At 48.1% G+C, this 17,430-nt stretch overlaps 1 protein-coding gene and 1 long non-coding RNA gene across 5 annotated transcripts in view; one reads left to right on the top strand and one right to left on the bottom strand.

Moving 5' to 3' along the window:
• Positions 1 to 2,757, bottom strand: part of LOC115063625 — a 49,296-nt gene extending 46,539 nt beyond the window's left edge. For both annotated transcript variants that reach the window (XR_003843481.1, XR_003843480.1), the window contains exon 1: positions 2,615 to 2,757. This is a non-coding gene — a long non-coding RNA (uncharacterized LOC115063625). The remainder of the gene's footprint in view (positions 1 to 2,614) is intronic.
• On the top strand, positions 1,400 to 14,656 carry Nr2f2 (nuclear receptor subfamily 2 group F member 2). 3 transcript variants are annotated; one of them, XM_021192044.2, is made up of 3 exons: positions 1,400 to 2,020; positions 9,893 to 10,420; positions 13,189 to 14,656. In XM_021192044.2, the coding sequence occupies exons 1-3, from the start codon at positions 1,978 to 1,980 to the stop codon at positions 13,461 to 13,463; spliced, it is 846 nt and encodes a 281-aa protein (XP_021047703.1). In that variant the 5' UTR covers positions 1,400 to 1,977; the 3' UTR covers positions 13,464 to 14,656. The 3 variants fall into 3 exon arrangements, with proteins under 3 accessions (XP_021047703.1, XP_021047685.1, XP_021047711.1); XM_021192026.2 differs by lacking the exon at positions 1,400 to 2,020 and adding an exon at positions 7,367 to 8,259; XM_021192052.2 differs by lacking the exon at positions 1,400 to 2,020 and adding an exon at positions 8,251 to 8,333.
• The last annotated feature ends 2,774 nt before the right edge of the window (positions 14,657 to 17,430 follow it).

Raw genomic sequence — 17,430 nt, 5'->3', positions numbered from 1 at the left:
TGTTCTAAATTTGGCCAAAGTTGGAAGAAAATGACCACAAAATAATTACTCCAAAGCCCAGCTCTGGTTCAGCGTCTGAGCCACCTTACCCAACAGTCACCTCCATCCCTATCGCTAACCCCCCCCCCCCACCTTCTTCTCTGGCAATGACTGCCCTAGCCACCTCTGAAGGAGGGAGCTGGGTGGCGATGAGTGGCCAGGTCTAATTGGTCTTTCATTAGGTTATCCCAAGCGCCCAGGCTGGGGAAGGTGGTCATCGATCAGACCTGGCATGAAAAGAAAAGGAGGCGGGAGAGGAGAGGAGAGGGCCAGAGAAGGGGAGGAGAGAGGCCCTGACTGAGATCACCTTCACCTGCCCAGAGCCCGGCCTCCCTGTTGGAGATCCCTCGACCTTCAACTAGGATGAAGGGGGCGGGGCAGAAGGGAGGGGGCATTACTGAATTACACACGTGGCCTCCTTCTTAGAGACAGAGTGCATCTCCTCTTCGGAGGAGTCCCACCAGCTATCCACTCCTTGTAACTGATGAGACAAACCGCAAGGAAAAACTTGTGTAGCCCATATTTATGGTATTAATGAATAGTTAAAAAAAAGATTTACACTTCTTATGATCAATATTCTGAGTTATTTCCCTCAAAGTATATAATTACAGTGTCTTCAGAGTTTCATCATTGTTTGAGGTGGCAAAACCATTTGTAATTTTCATTAGCCAGTAAACATGTAATTAACATTCAGCACTGTGTTTAACTTAATTCCTGTTTAAGACAGGGACAAGAAGCAGTGAAGAGCGTTCGTTCCATTTGTCAAGTCTGACATGCATCTTACCATAACAGTTTCCTAAAATAAAAGATCCATGTTTCCCCATTATTCTCCTCTTAAAACAAAACAAAACAACAACAACAAAAAATCCATTAGTTAAAACTGTACTAAACTGCAAGAGACAGTTCTTCTCAATTTTTGCCAGTTATTGTATCTCTGTTTGGGGAAATTGATAAAGGGAGGGGTGAATTAAGTATTCATTATTTGAAGGCATGAAATAGGGGAACCCCTTCCCCCAAAAGAAATAGATTTCCTCTTCAGGAAAGTTCTAGAATGGACAGTAGAAAGGGGAGGGGGCATTAATCCACAGGGGAGAGGAAGAAAAATCATTGGGGGGGGGGAACTTGAGTTAAAAGTAGAAAATGAGGGTTTCAACTGATTCCTAGAAAAAAAAAATGTTAGCCTCCTGTTTAGAGTTCTATCTTTGATCCAGGGTGAGAGGACCGTGTCTGCCAGTCTTAGGCTGCAGCTCCCCCCCCCACCTCTGTTTTTTTTTTTTTTTTTTTTTCTTCCCAACTTGCTTTAGGATTAGCCTCCATCCCTCTCGACCCCAAACGGTGGAATTTGGCTGTGCCTTGGGGTTGTCCTGCTTTGCAATATTGCCTATAGTTGTTTTCGGTTTTCTGCTAAGGCTGAGCCGGGTTGCTCCAGCCTCCGACTAAACTCATTAAGTTGGGAGATTTTTTTTTTTTTCAATTGGAAGGGTGTTTTTAAAGTCTCCTCTTTCCAGCCCCAAACAAGGTGTAACAACGCACTCTTCCTTCTAAGGCATCAGATGAGAGACAAGGATCACTCCAGACAGCTCCTACCTACGGTTTGGGGTTTTTTTTCTTAAAGGCGAGGCTTGAATTCCTCAGCAGCTATGTACAAAGCTCCCTGAAGCTGTCTCTCTCTCTCTAAAGTTAGTGTGCAGGCTTTTCCAACGGCTGAGAGCGCCTGGTACACAGGGAAGCGGTTCCTTGAGGTGGAGGATCTCTCCTTTCACCTTTCTTTTTCCCTGCAGACTAATGCCTACTTTTTTATCAGTTTGCACAATCGCTTAGATAAACACCGAGGAGGAGAGTCTCTTTAATTATCAAAGACACATCTTTTCAGGGGGCCAACAAAGCGTTTATTTCACCCGCCAAACTAAAGGAGAGTTATTCCAGTTTAGAAGGAAGATGCAAGCGGTTTGGGACCTTGAACAAGGCAAATATGGTTTTGGTATGTTTGCTTACTGTATTTTTTTTCTCTTTCTCTTCTTTCTCACTTTTCTCCTTGTGCTGTGTGGGGTTGGGCATGACTTGGGGCTTTTCAGAAAATCGCTTTGCTAACGTGTATGCAATGCCTCGGACTGTGGTTGAAGGGGTCTGGGGGAGGGTGGGGGCAGTCAATTCAGTGCGTTGCCATATTTTATTACATGTGTGTGGTAGCAGAGGTGGAAGGGGGGGGGGAAATACAATTGCAAAGCTGCCAAAATATGATTAAACCGAAGCATAAAGACTGCGGTTGCCTCCCATCTCCTCGTCCTGTCTTCTCAAACTCATTTCTTTCCATAGAACTGACTGAAAACCTGGTTTTCCAAGCAGCAGATTGACTGGGTTTGCTAGCGAAGGGGCTGCTAGGCTGGCTTTGGGTATCAGAATTTCCTGTTCGATTTGCCTCTGCGCTTCATTTTGCAACCTTGTGCAGCTGACATGCAGGCAGGCAAGCAGGCAGGCAGGCAGGGACCAAAGCCTTGCCTGGAGCCCTCGGCCGCGGTTCCGGAAGGAGAGCGCTCTGTTAAGCTAGGAGAATCGCAAGGAGAAGGGTACTCACCATCGGGCGGGGTGGTGGAGCTGGCGTGCGGATTTCAGGCAAACGTTTACCTTTTTGCTGTCTATTGCAACTGCGCCGGGCTGACTTTAGAAGCAATTCTGTGCTCTGTGCAAAATGTTCATGGAACGGTTCCTCATTTAAAAAAAAAAAAAAAAAAAAGAAAAGCCAGCGAGAGAGACGACAGAGGCAGTCAGAAAAAGAGAGGAGGGGTGAGGGGGACGCACATAAACCCAGTTTCAAAAAAAAAAAAAAAAAAAAAAAAAATCACCTCTTCACTAGAGACTCCGGAAACGTAGAGGCAGCGAGATCCCAGCGCAGTCCAACCAAGCCACAGCCAAATAATTTTCAATCCTGAAGAATTATTCAGATTAAAATGTACAGAAGTTTCATTCTCCTATGCCTACGTGAGCCCCAAGTCGTTTCCCTTTAAGGACTCCTTTTCTTTTAAAGTTGGATTTTAGGCAGCGAGGACTCTTACACTAGGGGGCAGACAGATACTGCACTTACTCCAATCTTAAGCAATTTTTTCCCTCTCAGCATATGCTCTGATTTAGCACTGTAAATTTTTCAGAGGACCCAACTCTGACAGCCCCTGGTGATTTTCAAAGTACCACAAGCCAGTGGTTAAAAATTGCATTGACTTGGAAGTTCAGAGGGACACAATGGAAGCCCCTTCTCTATTCACCGGGCTCCAGTGTGGTGGAAGAGAAAAACACACACGACTAGATTGAGGGAAAGGAGAAATTCAATGGATCCTGGATTCTACTGAGCTCAGAGTTAAACTCGGAATTGCTGGGGTCTGTATTCATATTGTGATTTAATCTGTAAAGAATTACAGACTAGCCAACCACTTTCTGCAAGGAAACCATATTAATGGGAGTTGAGGATATATATATTTTTTCATATTAAGACAAATGTTTTCCCCTAACTTTGACCAGTCAAATAAAGCTCGCCACCATTCTCATTAAAATAGATTTACATTTGCAGTAAAGGGCTTGACTGAGTTTTTAAAAATAATAACATATAGAGTTGTATCTTTTAGCCTTAGGACTTTTAAATCTTAGAATTAAGACAGCTGAGCATCTTTAAGAAGAGCATTTAAAAATATTTTTGCTCCTCCACACCTCCAATTCGGCTGTCCTGTCTCTTCACCCTCTCAGTAAAATTAATTACAATTCATGTGGTGACTTTTTCCCTTCCCTTTCTAAACAGCATCTCTATAGCTAAATGGGTCCTAAAATACAAAGCACCTCTAACTTGGTGGTAGTTATGTGGTTATGTGCCTAGCTGGCTCTAATTCTACAATTCATATATATATATATATATATATATATATATATATATATATATATATATATATATATATATATATATACATATACATATATATGAATATATATATAGCTAGAAAAATGAGGAACATACACGAAGCTTCTCAAAAATCATCTTTTCGTGTGTGTGTGTGTGTGTGTGTGTGTGTGTGTGTGTGTAAAAAGTAATCTTGCCATGGAAATGGCTGCACTGGAGAGGCAAGATTAACATTTCTCCATAATCAATTATGCTCATCTATTAAGTCGAGATGGGGATACCTATTAAATTTCCTGTGTCAGCCTCAGTCTCACTATATGCTGAGCTTGCCTCTAATCGGGCATTTGCAGTATCAAATAATTCCTTAAATCAGAGAAGTGGTTTAAAAAAAAAAAACCCACAGTTCTCTGAAATGACTTATTTTCTGTCTTTCTTGTTCTCTGTAGGAGAAAGTTATATGGTGTCTCTAATCAGCCAGAAGTGCTCAGCCTAGCTTTACACTATGGCCACCTTATTACACACCAGGTTTATGATAGGCTAGTACCTGCTATAGCTTGTTATTTCTTAAAACATTCAAATAATCACAGCACCTGCCGCTGTAGTGCAATATGTGAGCTCTGTAGAGAAAGGGGAGGCTGAGAAAGGTTTCAGGGTGAAGCTTAAATAGGATTTTTTTTCCCCCTTTGCCGAAAAGTCAGTCTCTGCCTGCCTGTACCTTTCTGCCCTCCTTGTCTCACACTCTGTCTATATGTGTAAAAGGAACTGCCCCGAAAGCATGGTTTTCTCATGGCAACTACATGTTCAGTTCATTTTACTAAAGTAACGTTACACTGCCAAATCTCTGTGTTACCCAGGGTGCTTCCTAAAGTCGTTCCTTTATCCTTTTCCCTCTTTTAGCTCAGCAACTTTTATGTTAAAAAAAAAAAAAAACATAATTTAATTGTTGGTAAACCTGTTTGACCTAAGGATTTAGTTTTGTCTTGGTTCAAAGTATTCCCTATTAAAAACAAATTTCTCATACAATTATGGAATTCTCACAATCAACTACTGGTCCTAATCAAACAGCAAGTTTAGTCAGTAGAATATACTGTGTCCTGGAGGTTGGTTCTGTATACTTTATGGTTAAAATTGAGGCACAAAGTCAAAGACACATCAATATCAATGGTTTGAGCGTCTTGAGATGAATGACATGGACAGTAAGGGTTGGTCCTTTTTTTTTTTTTCCCCTGCAGTGGCTGAGGTAGACTATGGCGTGTTTGTGGCTCTTGTGAGTTATGCTGGTATTATTGCCATTTGGAGCAGGCTCTCTGGGTGTGTTTTAATGACTATATGGGTATTTAAAGAGAACTTGAACAATGAAGTCCATATTCAACTGTTCTATGACCTAGAAGCATCGTCTTGGCCGTCTTTGTCTGTGTACATTGACAAATGTGTATCTGATACATGTGCGTTTACATGTGTGTACAGAGGGTGTGCACAGGCGAGGCTGAGAGGCTGCCTCCGCCTGTCCATCAGCGGACAGAAAGGTCTTTCTCCCTCTTTTCATAACCGGGTGTGTGACAGGTCACTGGCTGGCCAGTTAACTAAAACCAATAAGAGAGGATAAAGTTGAGAGGAATTTATCTTAATTGCATCATAACAATGAGGTGAAGTCTACTGGTGTTTCTCAGCATCCGAGATGCTTCATTTGAGCAATTAAAATGTCAGGCCACAAATCTATAAAATATTAACCCTCCAAAGAAAAAGACAGATATCGAACGGTTTCTTTTCCTATAAACAAACAAACAAACAAAAAGGAGCTACCAAACCGAGCAAGTGATGAGAGTTCATTAAGCAAAGGATTTGCCACCCCTCGGATTTAGCCAAATCTTTGGTTTGCAAGCCCAGATCCCGGCACCTTGCCACCTCCGCTGCGTACCCCTCTACAAAGAAAGGGAGAGCATTATTCAGTCTTTTGGCATCGTGGGTTCTACATAATGCGCCGGGAGTCCCGGGTGGACCGCGAGCGGCGCATTTAGAGGCATCGTCAAGTTGCAAGAGACTAAGTCTTTGGCTCCATCCTCAACCCCTTGCGGAGCCTTTAAGAGGCGTAGTGTGTGCGCCGTGCGCTAGTCTTGCCGCCAGGGCGGAAACCTCGGGTGCCCGATGCTGGGCGGCCTGGGTCCGCGCTCTGGGGTCCGCCTGGGCCCATCCCCCTCTCTGTGACCAGGACGGCGCGGCCACCCGTCCCCGCCCCCCTCCGTCCCCGCGCGCCCCGTGCGGCTGTCTCGACGCCGCTCGCGCTAGGACCGAGCTGTTCCCGCTGCCGCCATGGCGGGGCCGCCGCGCTCCGGCCAATGACGACGAGGGGGCGGCGCGCGCGCGCCGGGCCAGGCCAACCCCGGCGGCTGCCTTATAAGGCGCGCCGTCGCCATGGCAACGTGCGCTAAGTTGCAGCAGTCGTGTCAAAGTTCACTATATAGAGAGCTCAGTGAGCTGATCGCGGAGAAGCCACTTCTGCCAGCCCCGGCGCCTATAAATCGCATTCCCTCCCGCGCCCCCCTTTTTAGCATATTTGATCACTTTGATTCTGCTCTTTTCTCTCCGCGGTGTGTGCGTGCGTGCGCGCGTGTGTGTTTTCTTCTCCTCCTCCTCCTCTGCCAGAGTTGCCTCCTTTCTCCGGGTGCCGCGCTGCTCTTCCCTCTTTCATTCTTTCTCTCCGTTTCTCCCCCCTCTGCGCACGAAGGATGCGCTTCTAGGTGCTGATCTGCCCTCCTTTCTCTCTTATCATCTCTCCCCCGCCGCCGGCGAGTTGACTCTTTCCCTATGTGTGTGAGGCGGCGGCGGCAGCAGCAGCAGCAGCAGCAGCAGCAGCAGCGGCTCCACCGGCGGCGGCAGCAGCGGCAGCAGCAGCGACTCCACCGGCGGCGGCGGCGCTAGACGCAGCGGCTCCGGGCCCGACCCGGAGGCTTCGGCGGCGGCGGAGGCGGAGGCGGCCCGGGCGGCCCGCGGGGAGCAGCGAGCGGCCTCCGAGAGCGGCGGCGGCGGCGGCGTCCGGAGTGAGCGCGGCGCGCGCCAGGCGCCCGGGGCAGGAGGCGGCGGCGGCCCAGCGCCAGGACGACGCCGCGCAGCGCCGGACGCGGACCACTTTCATGCTGATTCCCCCGGACCCGGGCAGAGCTCCGGCCACTCCGCGGGCCGCCGGCCTCCGCCCCGGCCTGCCTGGCTCCCAGGGCGCGCCCGCGCCCGGCGCCTCCGCTCTCCCAGTCCTCCTGATTTCGATGGCTTTCCTGAATGGCTGACTGTGGGCTGCCCTGGACTTGGCCCCCGGACAGTCGCCTCTCCTTCTCCTCTTCCTCCTCCTCCTCTTCCTCCTCCTCCTTCTCCTCCTCCAACTCCTCCGCTGCACACTAGATCTGAGAGCGAGAGAGTGAACGAGAGAGGGAGAGAGGGAGGGAGAGTGAGAGCGAGCGAGATCTTTAGAGAGATTTTTTTTTTTTTTTTTTGCCTCCTACTTCTGTCTTGAAGCCAGACAATCGACTTGCAGCTCTCCCTCCCCTCCCTCTCTCCACGTTCTGCTCCCACTCTCTTTCCCCTGTCCCCTTGCCCTCCCCTCTGGACGGAAAGCCCCCCGAAACCAACAAAGCTGAGCCGAGGGAAACAAACAAAACAAATACACCGGGCCAGACAAGCAATCGACAAAACTTTGCAAAAGCAAAAACAAAAAAACAAAAAAGGAAAAACTAACCAACCTCAAATCAACTAGCCCTGAGCCACCCGGGGCGCCCTCCCGCGCCCTCTCGCACCCTCGCACACACAAAAGGCGGCGCGCCGGAGCCCGAGACCCGGGAGCCGCCGCTACCCCGCCGCCGCCCGCAGCCAGGGGAGCAGAAGTCCGGACGCGGCCCCCATAGATATGGCAATGGTAGTCAGCACGTGGCGCGACCCCCAGGACGAGGTGCCCGGCTCTCAGGGCAGCCAGGCCTCGCAGGCGCCGCCCGTGCCGGGCCCGCCGCCTGGCGCCCCGCACACGCCACAGACGCCGGGCCAAGGGGGCCCGGCCAGCACGCCGGCCCAGACAGCGGCTGGCGGCCAGGGCGGCCCTGGCGGCCCGGGCAGCGACAAGCAGCAGCAGCAGCAGCACATCGAGTGCGTGGTGTGCGGGGACAAGTCGAGCGGCAAGCACTACGGCCAGTTCACGTGTGAGGGCTGCAAGAGCTTCTTCAAGCGCAGCGTGCGGAGGAACCTGAGCTACACGTGCCGCGCCAACCGGAACTGTCCCATCGACCAGCACCACCGCAACCAGTGCCAGTACTGCCGCCTCAAAAAGTGCCTCAAAGTGGGCATGAGACGGGAAGGTATCGGCCTCTCATTTCTTCCCCCTTCGCCCGCGGTCCCGGGGCTCTGGGTGCGTTTGGCTAGCCTGCTCTGGGTAAGGACTCAGAAGCCCTGAGCTCTCCGGGTTGCAGTCGGAGGGGATTTGGTGCCAGGAGCCGGGGCGTGGGTGGGGGGGTCTGCACTGCAACCCAGATCAGCCCCCACCCCCACTACAGTCCGCACGCTTTAGTAGACTTTTCCTTCTCCACTCTTTCTCCCTCTCCCCCTCTCTCTCTTTCTCCCTCTCTCTTCGGACAGTTTTTCCTTTCCTTTGCATTGATTGAGAGTTCATTAGAGTTCACCTTTCTGCAAGGAATGGGTTGTTTGTTGTTGTTTTAATGTCCCCCCCCTTCCTTTCTCTCTTTCCTTGTTTTTCCTGCATGTTCAACATATGTCCCTCCTCCTTACCCCTCTCCCCAGCCCCCACCTTTTCAAAAAAAAAAAAAAAAAAACAACCTGAGATTGTACTTTTGTACAGGAGGTTCAAATTACAAATGGCAATTTTATGCACTTCGCCGTATTAACGCTGCCGCCTGGGCAGAGCTCATGTGACCCCTCCGTGGATTAACATTCTGCTTTAAAAAAATACCTCTTGTTTTCTTTCTTTCTTTCTTTCTTTCTTTTTCCTTTCACTTTTGAAACCCTGGGAGTACTGTAGGGAGTAGGAAAGTGTGGGCAAGGGGCCTTGGGCCGCTGCTTTCCCTCTGCGCCAGTTGGGTCTTTGTGATATAAAAATTATCCCAGAGCCGGGAACAGTGCTCTACCAATGGCGCGCTCCGCGCCCGGGCGCGGGCTCCGGGTTGGAGCGAGCCAATGCCGGGGTTTCTTTGTGTTTCTGCGAGAGCGACTCTCCCGGTCCTGAGTCAGATAACAGCGGGTGCCTGAGCCTCGCTGGCTTTCTCCGGTCGTCGCGGGCCTTGTCTGGGCTCCGCCAGCGCCCCACGTCTGCTCCCAGCCTCTCTCCGGCTTCCCCTTCTCTCTGACGGCCTCGCTCTCTTTCTCTCTCCGCCCTTTTCTCCCTTGTCTCTCCTCCTCGGAGCTGAGCTCATGGATCAGGCAAAGACGCCAGACCAAGACTCTGTCTCTCGCCGGGGTTTCCTTCCTGGGCTGGGGTTGAGGTTACAAGGTTTGGGGACAGTCGTTCGGAGGTGGCCACAGGCCATCTGGGGTAAATCTTGATGTCTTGTGCAAAAGCGTCTCACCCTCCCCCTACATTCCTGTCTGGTTCCTTCTCCAATCAATAAGAAATATCAGCTGTTTAGCAGTTTTAAAAAAGAAAGAAAGAAATGAAATGAAATGAAATGAAACGAAAGGTGCCCTCAAAATATGCTACATCCCGCTTACAGCTCCAGGGACCCCATTCAAAGTGACCAATTCTGGGTCCTCGGCGGACCAAGCCTAGGTGGGCCTCGCAGTGTTGATCTCTGGCGATCAGAGCTAGCCTGGGAAGTGATTTGTGAGGAGTGGTTGCCGGGCTGACCGGCTGGCAGCAGACTCTTGGGTCAGTCTCTAGCAGGCCTGCTGTTCTAGGGCCTGGGACAGGTTGGTGTCTTATAGAAGGATGCGGGACCAAGGCTGATCATTAACTGTGGAGTGTCTCCTTTCCTCCTGCAGCTGTACAGAGGGGCAGGATGCCTCCTACCCAGCCTACCCACGGGCAGTTTGCGCTGACCAACGGGGACCCCCTCAACTGCCACTCGTACCTGTCCGGATATATTTCCCTGCTGCTGCGCGCAGAGCCCTACCCCACGTCGCGCTTCGGCAGTCAGTGCATGCAGCCTAACAACATCATGGGCATCGAGAACATTTGCGAACTGGCCGCACGGATGCTCTTCAGCGCCGTTGAGTGGGCCCGGAACATCCCCTTCTTCCCTGACCTGCAGATCACGGACCAGGTGGCCCTCCTTCGCCTCACCTGGAGCGAGCTGTTCGTGTTGAATGCGGCCCAGTGCTCCATGCCCCTCCATGTCGCCCCGCTCCTTGCCGCTGCTGGCCTGCACGCTTCACCCATGTCAGCCGACCGGGTGGTCGCTTTTATGGACCACATACGGATCTTCCAAGAGCAAGTGGAGAAGCTCAAGGCACTGCACGTCGACTCCGCCGAGTATAGCTGCCTCAAGGCCATAGTCCTGTTCACCTCAGGTAGGAAGGAGACCTGTTCTCAGGTACCCAAGAACTCCCAGGGCAGAGTTAGGGCCTTGGGGGGGGTGGCCAACGCAACTTCCCCCTTAAAAGACCAAACTATGGAGTTCACTTTGAGGTGGGAACATGATATAACTGCTGGCTTGTCATGGGATGCAGAAGGATGCCCCATGCATCCTTATGTATGGAGCCAGCCAGACAGACAGACAGACAGGGCCTTAGGGCCTCTCAGGCCCCTTCCTCTCATGCAATAGCGAACCTAGAATGTACTCCTCCCTAAGCCCAGGTCCTCTGGGCCTAGTTGGCCCCCAGGGAATCTCCTCAAGTTCTGGGATTTTTTTTTTCTTGACACCCTGGCTGGGACCTCAAGAAAATAGCCCTGGGCATATTGCAGCCCTGGCATCATCTCTGTAGGAGAAACTTTGTCCCTGCAGGGAGAAAGTTTGCCTTCGAACTCAGTAGGAGTTGGGGCTCCAGGCAGCCCCAACCTGAGAGCAGCAATTTTCAAAATCACAATCTCATTAAAAATAATGCAGACCGTCAGGAGGTGGGGGGTGCTGTCAGAATGGGGCAGGAGAGGCTAAAGGACTACCATAATTCCAGAATGTCTACAGGGGGCTGAAGGCTGGCCTCTGGCTTCTCCTGTTCAAGCAAACACTTCAGGCAATTTTGAAGCAACCCAAAGTGTGTGCCTACTTGAGCTGGGGCTGGGGTCTGAATGTTGCTGGAGATATAAAACCATCATTGACTGCATGAGGAAATCTAATTAGTTTGCATGTAGTTTAACCTGTGTGAGTAACAGATCTGATATTCATTAACTCTTGAGGCCCAGTGATGTTTGAAAAGTGTCTGGCATTCCATTTTGGGCCACACCTGAACCCTTTGGCTGCCTCCAGTCTCAGTACAGTCACAGCCCAGGTGGGTGGAAATGGCTCCCACCCCTCACAACTAAATTCTCAGCTGATTCTTTTGTCATGGATGAGAGGCAAAGGGGGCCCCTGACTAAGAATAACAAACATTTGGATCTTGGCAAGGCCTGCAACCTAGTCACTCTCTCCAGATCTTTAACCTTATAGTCAGAAAGCTGGAGGAGACTGTGAGTTTACGGAATAAACTGATAGGAGGACCACAGTGTCTTCTTTATTGTTTAAAGAAGTCTGGGAACTAAATCATTAGCTGAGTGTCCTGCAGACTCATTCTCAACCTGTATGTCTTCTATGAGAGTTAGTGTTTCACACACACACACACACACACACACACACACAACAGGTCACCCCAAACTCTGCCTTCCAAAGTCCTCAGATAATCAATCAGAGGGCATCACTCCGGCCAGACCAAAGCTCTGTGCAAAAGGTTGAGTCTGGTTTATTCTTCTCATGAGCTTGTCCAATCTAGAGCATTTGCTTGACACAAATGTGGTGGCAGGCTTGTCCTCTCTCTTTGCCACCTCCACCCCCTTCACATAACCTGATACCTGGCCCATGTCCTCAGATGGTGAAGGTGGCTGTTAATTTCTTGATATCATTGTTAATTCTTCCCCTTTCCCCCTTGGTCTTTCAAGGGAAGACATGGCTGGCACTGACGAAACAGTTTAATTTATTACTGTTTGCAAGACGTGGAGGCCTGTGTGGAGAATGCAGATGGCCTCACAAAGAGATAAAGGTTCCTGTTATCTGATTCAGAGGGAGACACACAGTTCCATCCAGGAGGGAAGGAGCCCTAGACAAACAGATCTTTCATTCCTGACCACAGTCACCTAGGCATTCTGTAGACACATGAAGTCCTGGACACAGTGGAGGAGGTTACATGTGTGTTCTGATGGTGGCGGTGACTGTTTTTGAATATCTGTTTTAATGATTCACAATATGCATGTCTTAACCCCAGTCTTGTCTGGGGAGCCCTGAAAGGTCAGGTCACAACCTGAACTGCCTTCACCAAGAAGCCTCACATTTCAAAGGCACTTATTGTAATTTCACATATCAGGAAAAGAAAGAAAGAGAGGAGAGAGAGAGAGAGAGAGAGAGAGAGAGAGAGAGAGAGAGAGAGAGAGAGAGAGAGAAGTGTTTTCCTAAAGATAACAGGGAGGGGGATGCTTCTTGGAGAGACCTGGGCTTAAAAAAAATAATAAAGGGAGGTGGGAGAAAAGGGAGAGAGAAGAAAAGGAGGGGAAAGAAACGACTCAAACGAACAGAGAGATCACAGCTTGCATGGCTGCCCTTCAATAGGCTAAACTGACAAGATCAGTTTTAAAGGGCCACTTAAATCAGTTTCAAAGACTGGAGAAAAATGAGTCGCCCTCTTTGGGGAGAATCTGAGGCAGGGTCTTGGACGCCATTACTGAAGGCTGGGCCAGGTTGTCACACCGCCCCCCCCCCAATCCCCATGTACACTGTATAATAAGCCAAATTCAGAGGATGGGGGAAGAAGTGTTGATGGTTGGGTTCTGTCTGTCTGAGCACTTTGCACCAGTACACTCTGTCTTGGGCCTCCAAATGACCCAGCCTGAAGACAGGAGCAATGAAAGCCTGCATCACCCAAGCGTGTTTTATTTTAAAGTAAACACTCCAGGACCATCTCAAGCTTTGTCACCTCCCTCCTCCCCCTTGAAGTTTTCAGTGTATAAGCATTTCCTCCAACTCTGGATGGGGCAGTTTGACAGAGCACTGTAGGCACACCTCAGGTGACCCATTTCAAACCTCTTAATCTGATGAATTCTCTCTCTCCCTCTTTTCCCACTTTATTTTTTTTTTTTTTAAACTCTCTTTCAGATGCCTGTGGTCTGTCTGATGTAGCCCACGTGGAAAGCTTGCAGGAAAAGTCCCAGTGTGCTTTGGAAGAGTACGTTAGGAGCCAGTACCCCAACCAGCCAACACGGTTCGGAAAGCTCTTGCTTCGTCTCCCTTCCCTCCGCACGGTCTCCTCCTCAGTCATAGAGCAATTGTTTTTCGTCCGTTTGGTAGGTAAAACCCCCATCGAAACCCTCATCCGGGATATGTTACTGTCCGGCAGCAGTTTTAACTGGCCATATATGGCAATTCAATAAATAAATAAATCAAAATAAGGGGGAGTGAAACAGAGAAAGAAAGGCAAAAGACTGGTTTTGTTTGCTTAATTTCCTTCTGTTAAGAAAAGATGTTACAAGTTTGCTAAAAAGAAGAGAGGGGAAGAATTTAATGGACTGTGAATTTCAAAAAGGAGAGAGAGAAAGAGAGAGACTGCCAAATGAACTTTTACAGAATGCATTAAAAAAGGAAAACAACTCCCGTGTTGGGTAGAACAACTTGCTACTTATCATTTTTGTATAAAAAGGAAATTAGTCTTTTTTTTTTTTGGTAAATTTTTGAAAAATATTGCTAAAAGTGCATTTAAGGAGATTGGGAGAAAATTAGCAGAATGGACAAAGTAAGTCATTTTTTTTCCAAATTATTAATTGTCCTGTGTCTATGTACCTCTAGCTGTTCTTTTTTTTTTTTTTTTTTAACTTTTCTGGTTCCAAACCAGTTTATTCTGTGGTTCTATAATAAGTTTTGATATAATCTTGGCTTCTTAAAAACTGTGTATCATTAAAATATATGTTCTGCAAGAATTAAAACTGAGTCCATGAAAATAGCATAGGAAGACATAAAACTTTAAAAGGCAACTCAGAAATGGTGGAAATGCACTTACAAGTGGTGGCCAAATTTTTTTTAAGGTAAAGTTGAGCACTCTAATTAGCAAGCTGGAGGAGTCACATCAACACTTAGCTTCCCCACCCCCACCCATACCACGACAAACCTAGCTTTTTAAAAAATATTTTAAGAAAAAGAAGGAACTGTGGAATTTATTGGCAGCCAAGGAATGTGTCCAAGACACAAGCTGAGGTTTTGAATAAAAAGTGAACTTTTGTAATTTGAATTGGGTCCCCCCCTTAGTTCTTGAATTGTTATGAATCCTATATCTGTTTGTATATTTGCAAGCCCTTTGTATTATAATTGTTGATATTTCCCCTTTTTAAAAAATACCATTGAAATCAGCATGACAAAATAACACTGTTGGCACTTATAGGTAACGTGATTGATTCAGTATCTTAGAGTTTACAGTTTGTGTTTTTAAAAAACTGAAGGTTTTTTTTTAAGTGCAACATTTCTGTATACTGTAAAAGTTATAATAACTGAACTGTTTGGTCGAGTCTTTGTGTGTTATATTCCAAGGAAATTGAAAGTATTCAGAAATTAAAATATTATTTGATATCTGAAATCTGCTTGGCTGTCCCCACTCACTGTCTTTCCACGGAGCTGAGCCCCTGTGAGTTCTTGCTGAGCCAGCGGGGGCCCCATTTGTTTACTCCCTCAATCAGTTTGTTCAAAGGTAGACTAGTGTATTTGCCTGTTTAATTTGGGTGTGTGTGGGGGGAGCTGAAGTTAATGGTTTATCTATGGTTTAGGAAGTGCCACACTGATATAGTAAGCCACCCCCATTCACCTAATCCTCCTTTTAATTAAAAATGGATTTTCCAGGAAAAAAAAAAAGGCCCTTATATTTGTCACACTTAAGTGCCTGCTTAGGGAAGGTATTGTGAAAAGTATTAGAAATCTTGAGATCAGTATCTATTTTATGATCAGAAAAAAAAAAGCTCTTTTGTACATTTCTGACAGTTATGCAGAGGACTGTTCAAGCAAGCTAATCACAGAACTGTAAATAGAGGGCAGTGGTTTGCAATGAGTTTTTCCTTAAGTAAGTGTGATTTTTCTTTCTTTCTTTCTTACTTTCTTTTTTCTTTTCTTTTCTTTTCTTTTTTTAAATATCCTGTGGTTCTCATCTAGCGTGGCTGTTGAGAGGATTTTGAATGCAGTGATGTAGCTGCTAGCGGTGAAGGGTCTGTTTTTCTTGTATATACATGATAACTTGCAGTTGCCCTGCCTTTCCCCTCCCCCTCCCTCTTCAGTCTGTTGAGAGCATGGCCACAGGTCAAGGGAATCTTTACCATTGGAGTTATGTACATAAAAAACATGAACATTTGGACATTTCAGATTGTATAGAAACAATCTGTACTGCTCTGGGATCCTTTGGTCTTAGAAACCATTAACTTTATTTTATTTTATTTTTTAGAGAGAGAGAGAGAGAGAGAGAGAGAGAGAGAGAGAGAGAGAGAGAATAAAGAAAACTTTACAGGGTGTGCTGATTTGGGAAGTCAACTATTCGGTTCTGTCCCTTATTCTCTTTTCCTGGTTGGGGAAGAGCTCACTGCTGGAAACTTGCAATTTGTTCTTATTTAGACTTTCCAAGCTGCTCTCCCTGACAATACTTTTACCATGTTGTGGTTTAATCTTAAAAGGAGGGAGGGGGCTGGTGACAGGGGTAAAAGAAAGGAGATCAGCTTGCCAAGTGCATTAAACTTTGATGCTCAATTCTGGTTCATACATGCAGACCTGAAAACTCTGCCTGATTTAGGCAGAGATCTCTATCTGACCCTCAGCTTCCCTCTGTAGATATATAGATATATAAATATAAATATGAATATACGTATGTTTTACAGCACAGCATCTGACCTGTAGATGGAGGTTTTGTTGGTTGTTTATTTCCCCCCTCTTGCAAGTGCTACCCATGTGAGTGTGTGAAGTTTCTCTACTAAGTAAAACACAGGCCCTTTTCCTTGTTTGCTTTGTGTTAGCTTTATTGTAAACAGCCATTTGTTGTAAATTATTATTGGCATTAAATTATAATTTATGATTTTCAAAGCAAAAGACAGTCCCTGTTTTATTATGCATTTAAGTATGTGTTCTAGGCGTTGAAAAAAAAATCTCTGACTCTAAGTTTCAGCGATGAGCTTGGGGGTCTTCGAGGCAGAAAAAAACAGGACTCAAAATTTTTCAACGGGTTAAAATAAAACCCCTTGTATACGTTTAGAGTGGCCGGAGGAGGATCTGTTTAGAGTCTTGAGTTCGGTTTAAGTTTATTGCATTTAAAGAAAGTTTTTCTTTTCACGCTGAGTTAGAACAAAAGATCTTTGCTGCGACTGAATTAGACAAAAGACGAGGGCTGGGACCCAGCGAGTGCGTTCTGTGTGAAATTGACGAGATCTTTTTAAAAAGCTGCTAAACATGGCGACTCTTTCCCTTTAAGTGTCTCTTTTTCCTTGCTGGGTTTTTTTTTTTTTTTTTTTTTCCTCCCTCCTGCATCTGATCTGAGCTCGCTTTATTTCTTTTCCCAACCCCACTCCCCCTCCTCCTGGCGCTCGGTGGTGTGAGAGAACCCAGTTAGACGCGAAATGCAACAATGGTCCGAGGAGAGAGAGAGAGGGGCGATCGCTCCTTCTTGCCACTTTCAAACAAACCTGGGAGAAGATTGAGCTTCGGGGGAGAAGGAGGGGGGTTCTAGCCAGCTCGCTTGGCTCACGGTTGCCCTACCTCGGCCTTTCACGTAGTGCTTGGCCCGGCCGGGGGAGGGGGAGGCGGGCGGGGGGCGAGGGGCGAGGGACTGGGGCTCAAAGTTAGCGGGCGATGCCCAGGGCTGGGTCCGTGGCGACGGCCTGGTGTAGCATCGGGGCCGGCGGCGGGGACGGGGTCGGGAGTTGGCAGCGGCTGCGGGAAAGTGCCTGGCCCCCCGCCCCCGCCCCCAACGCCTGCGCCGCAGCGTTCCGCCCTAGCCCGGGAAAGTCCGGGGTGCGGAGAGCGCCCAGCTGCTCTCCCGGGACGTGCACCGAGCGGCGACGGGCGGGGGGTGGGGGCGGGGGGCGGTCAGGGGGAGCCTGAGCGTGTGAAAACTCTGCCTGTAAGCTCGCTTTTGACTTGGTCCTATGAGCTGAGCCAACATGGCGTCTCCCATTGCACCGCGAGCGCCGGCTGCCAGGCACCGCACGGCCGAGTAATAGAAAACACATTGGTTACCAAAAAGGAAGAAAAAAGGGGGGGGGCAGGGGGAGGACTAAGGGCCATTCGGTCTGCAGGCAGAAATCCCTCTTTTAAACTCTGGCTGGCAAGTGAGAACAGCCCTCGATTATTGTGTAATTAAAGCAATAGCGTTTGCAGAGA

The sequence above is a fragment of the Mus pahari genome, chromosome 1, assembly GCF_900095145.1.
Source record: "Mus pahari chromosome 1, PAHARI_EIJ_v1.1, whole genome shotgun sequence".
Classification (NCBI taxonomy): Eukaryota; Metazoa; Chordata; class Mammalia; order Rodentia; family Muridae; genus Mus; species Mus pahari.
The sequence above is the reverse complement of the archived record's forward strand: the minus strand, read 5'-3'. Positions and strand labels throughout refer to the sequence as shown.

Bases quoted from the DNA above. Each gene is read 5' to 3' on its own strand.
- Nr2f2 (XM_021192026.2), top strand. From the start codon at position 7,818: ATGGCAATGGTAGTCAGCACGTGGCGCGACCCCCAGGACGAGGTGCCC. The intron at 8,260-9,892 runs GTATCGGCCTCT...TTCCTCCTGCAG, and splicing joins AGTGGGCATGAGACGGGAAG to CTGTACAGAGGGGCAGGATG. The intron at 10,421-13,188 runs GTAGGAAGGAGA...ACTCTCTTTCAG, and splicing joins CATAGTCCTGTTCACCTCAG to ATGCCTGTGGTCTGTCTGAT.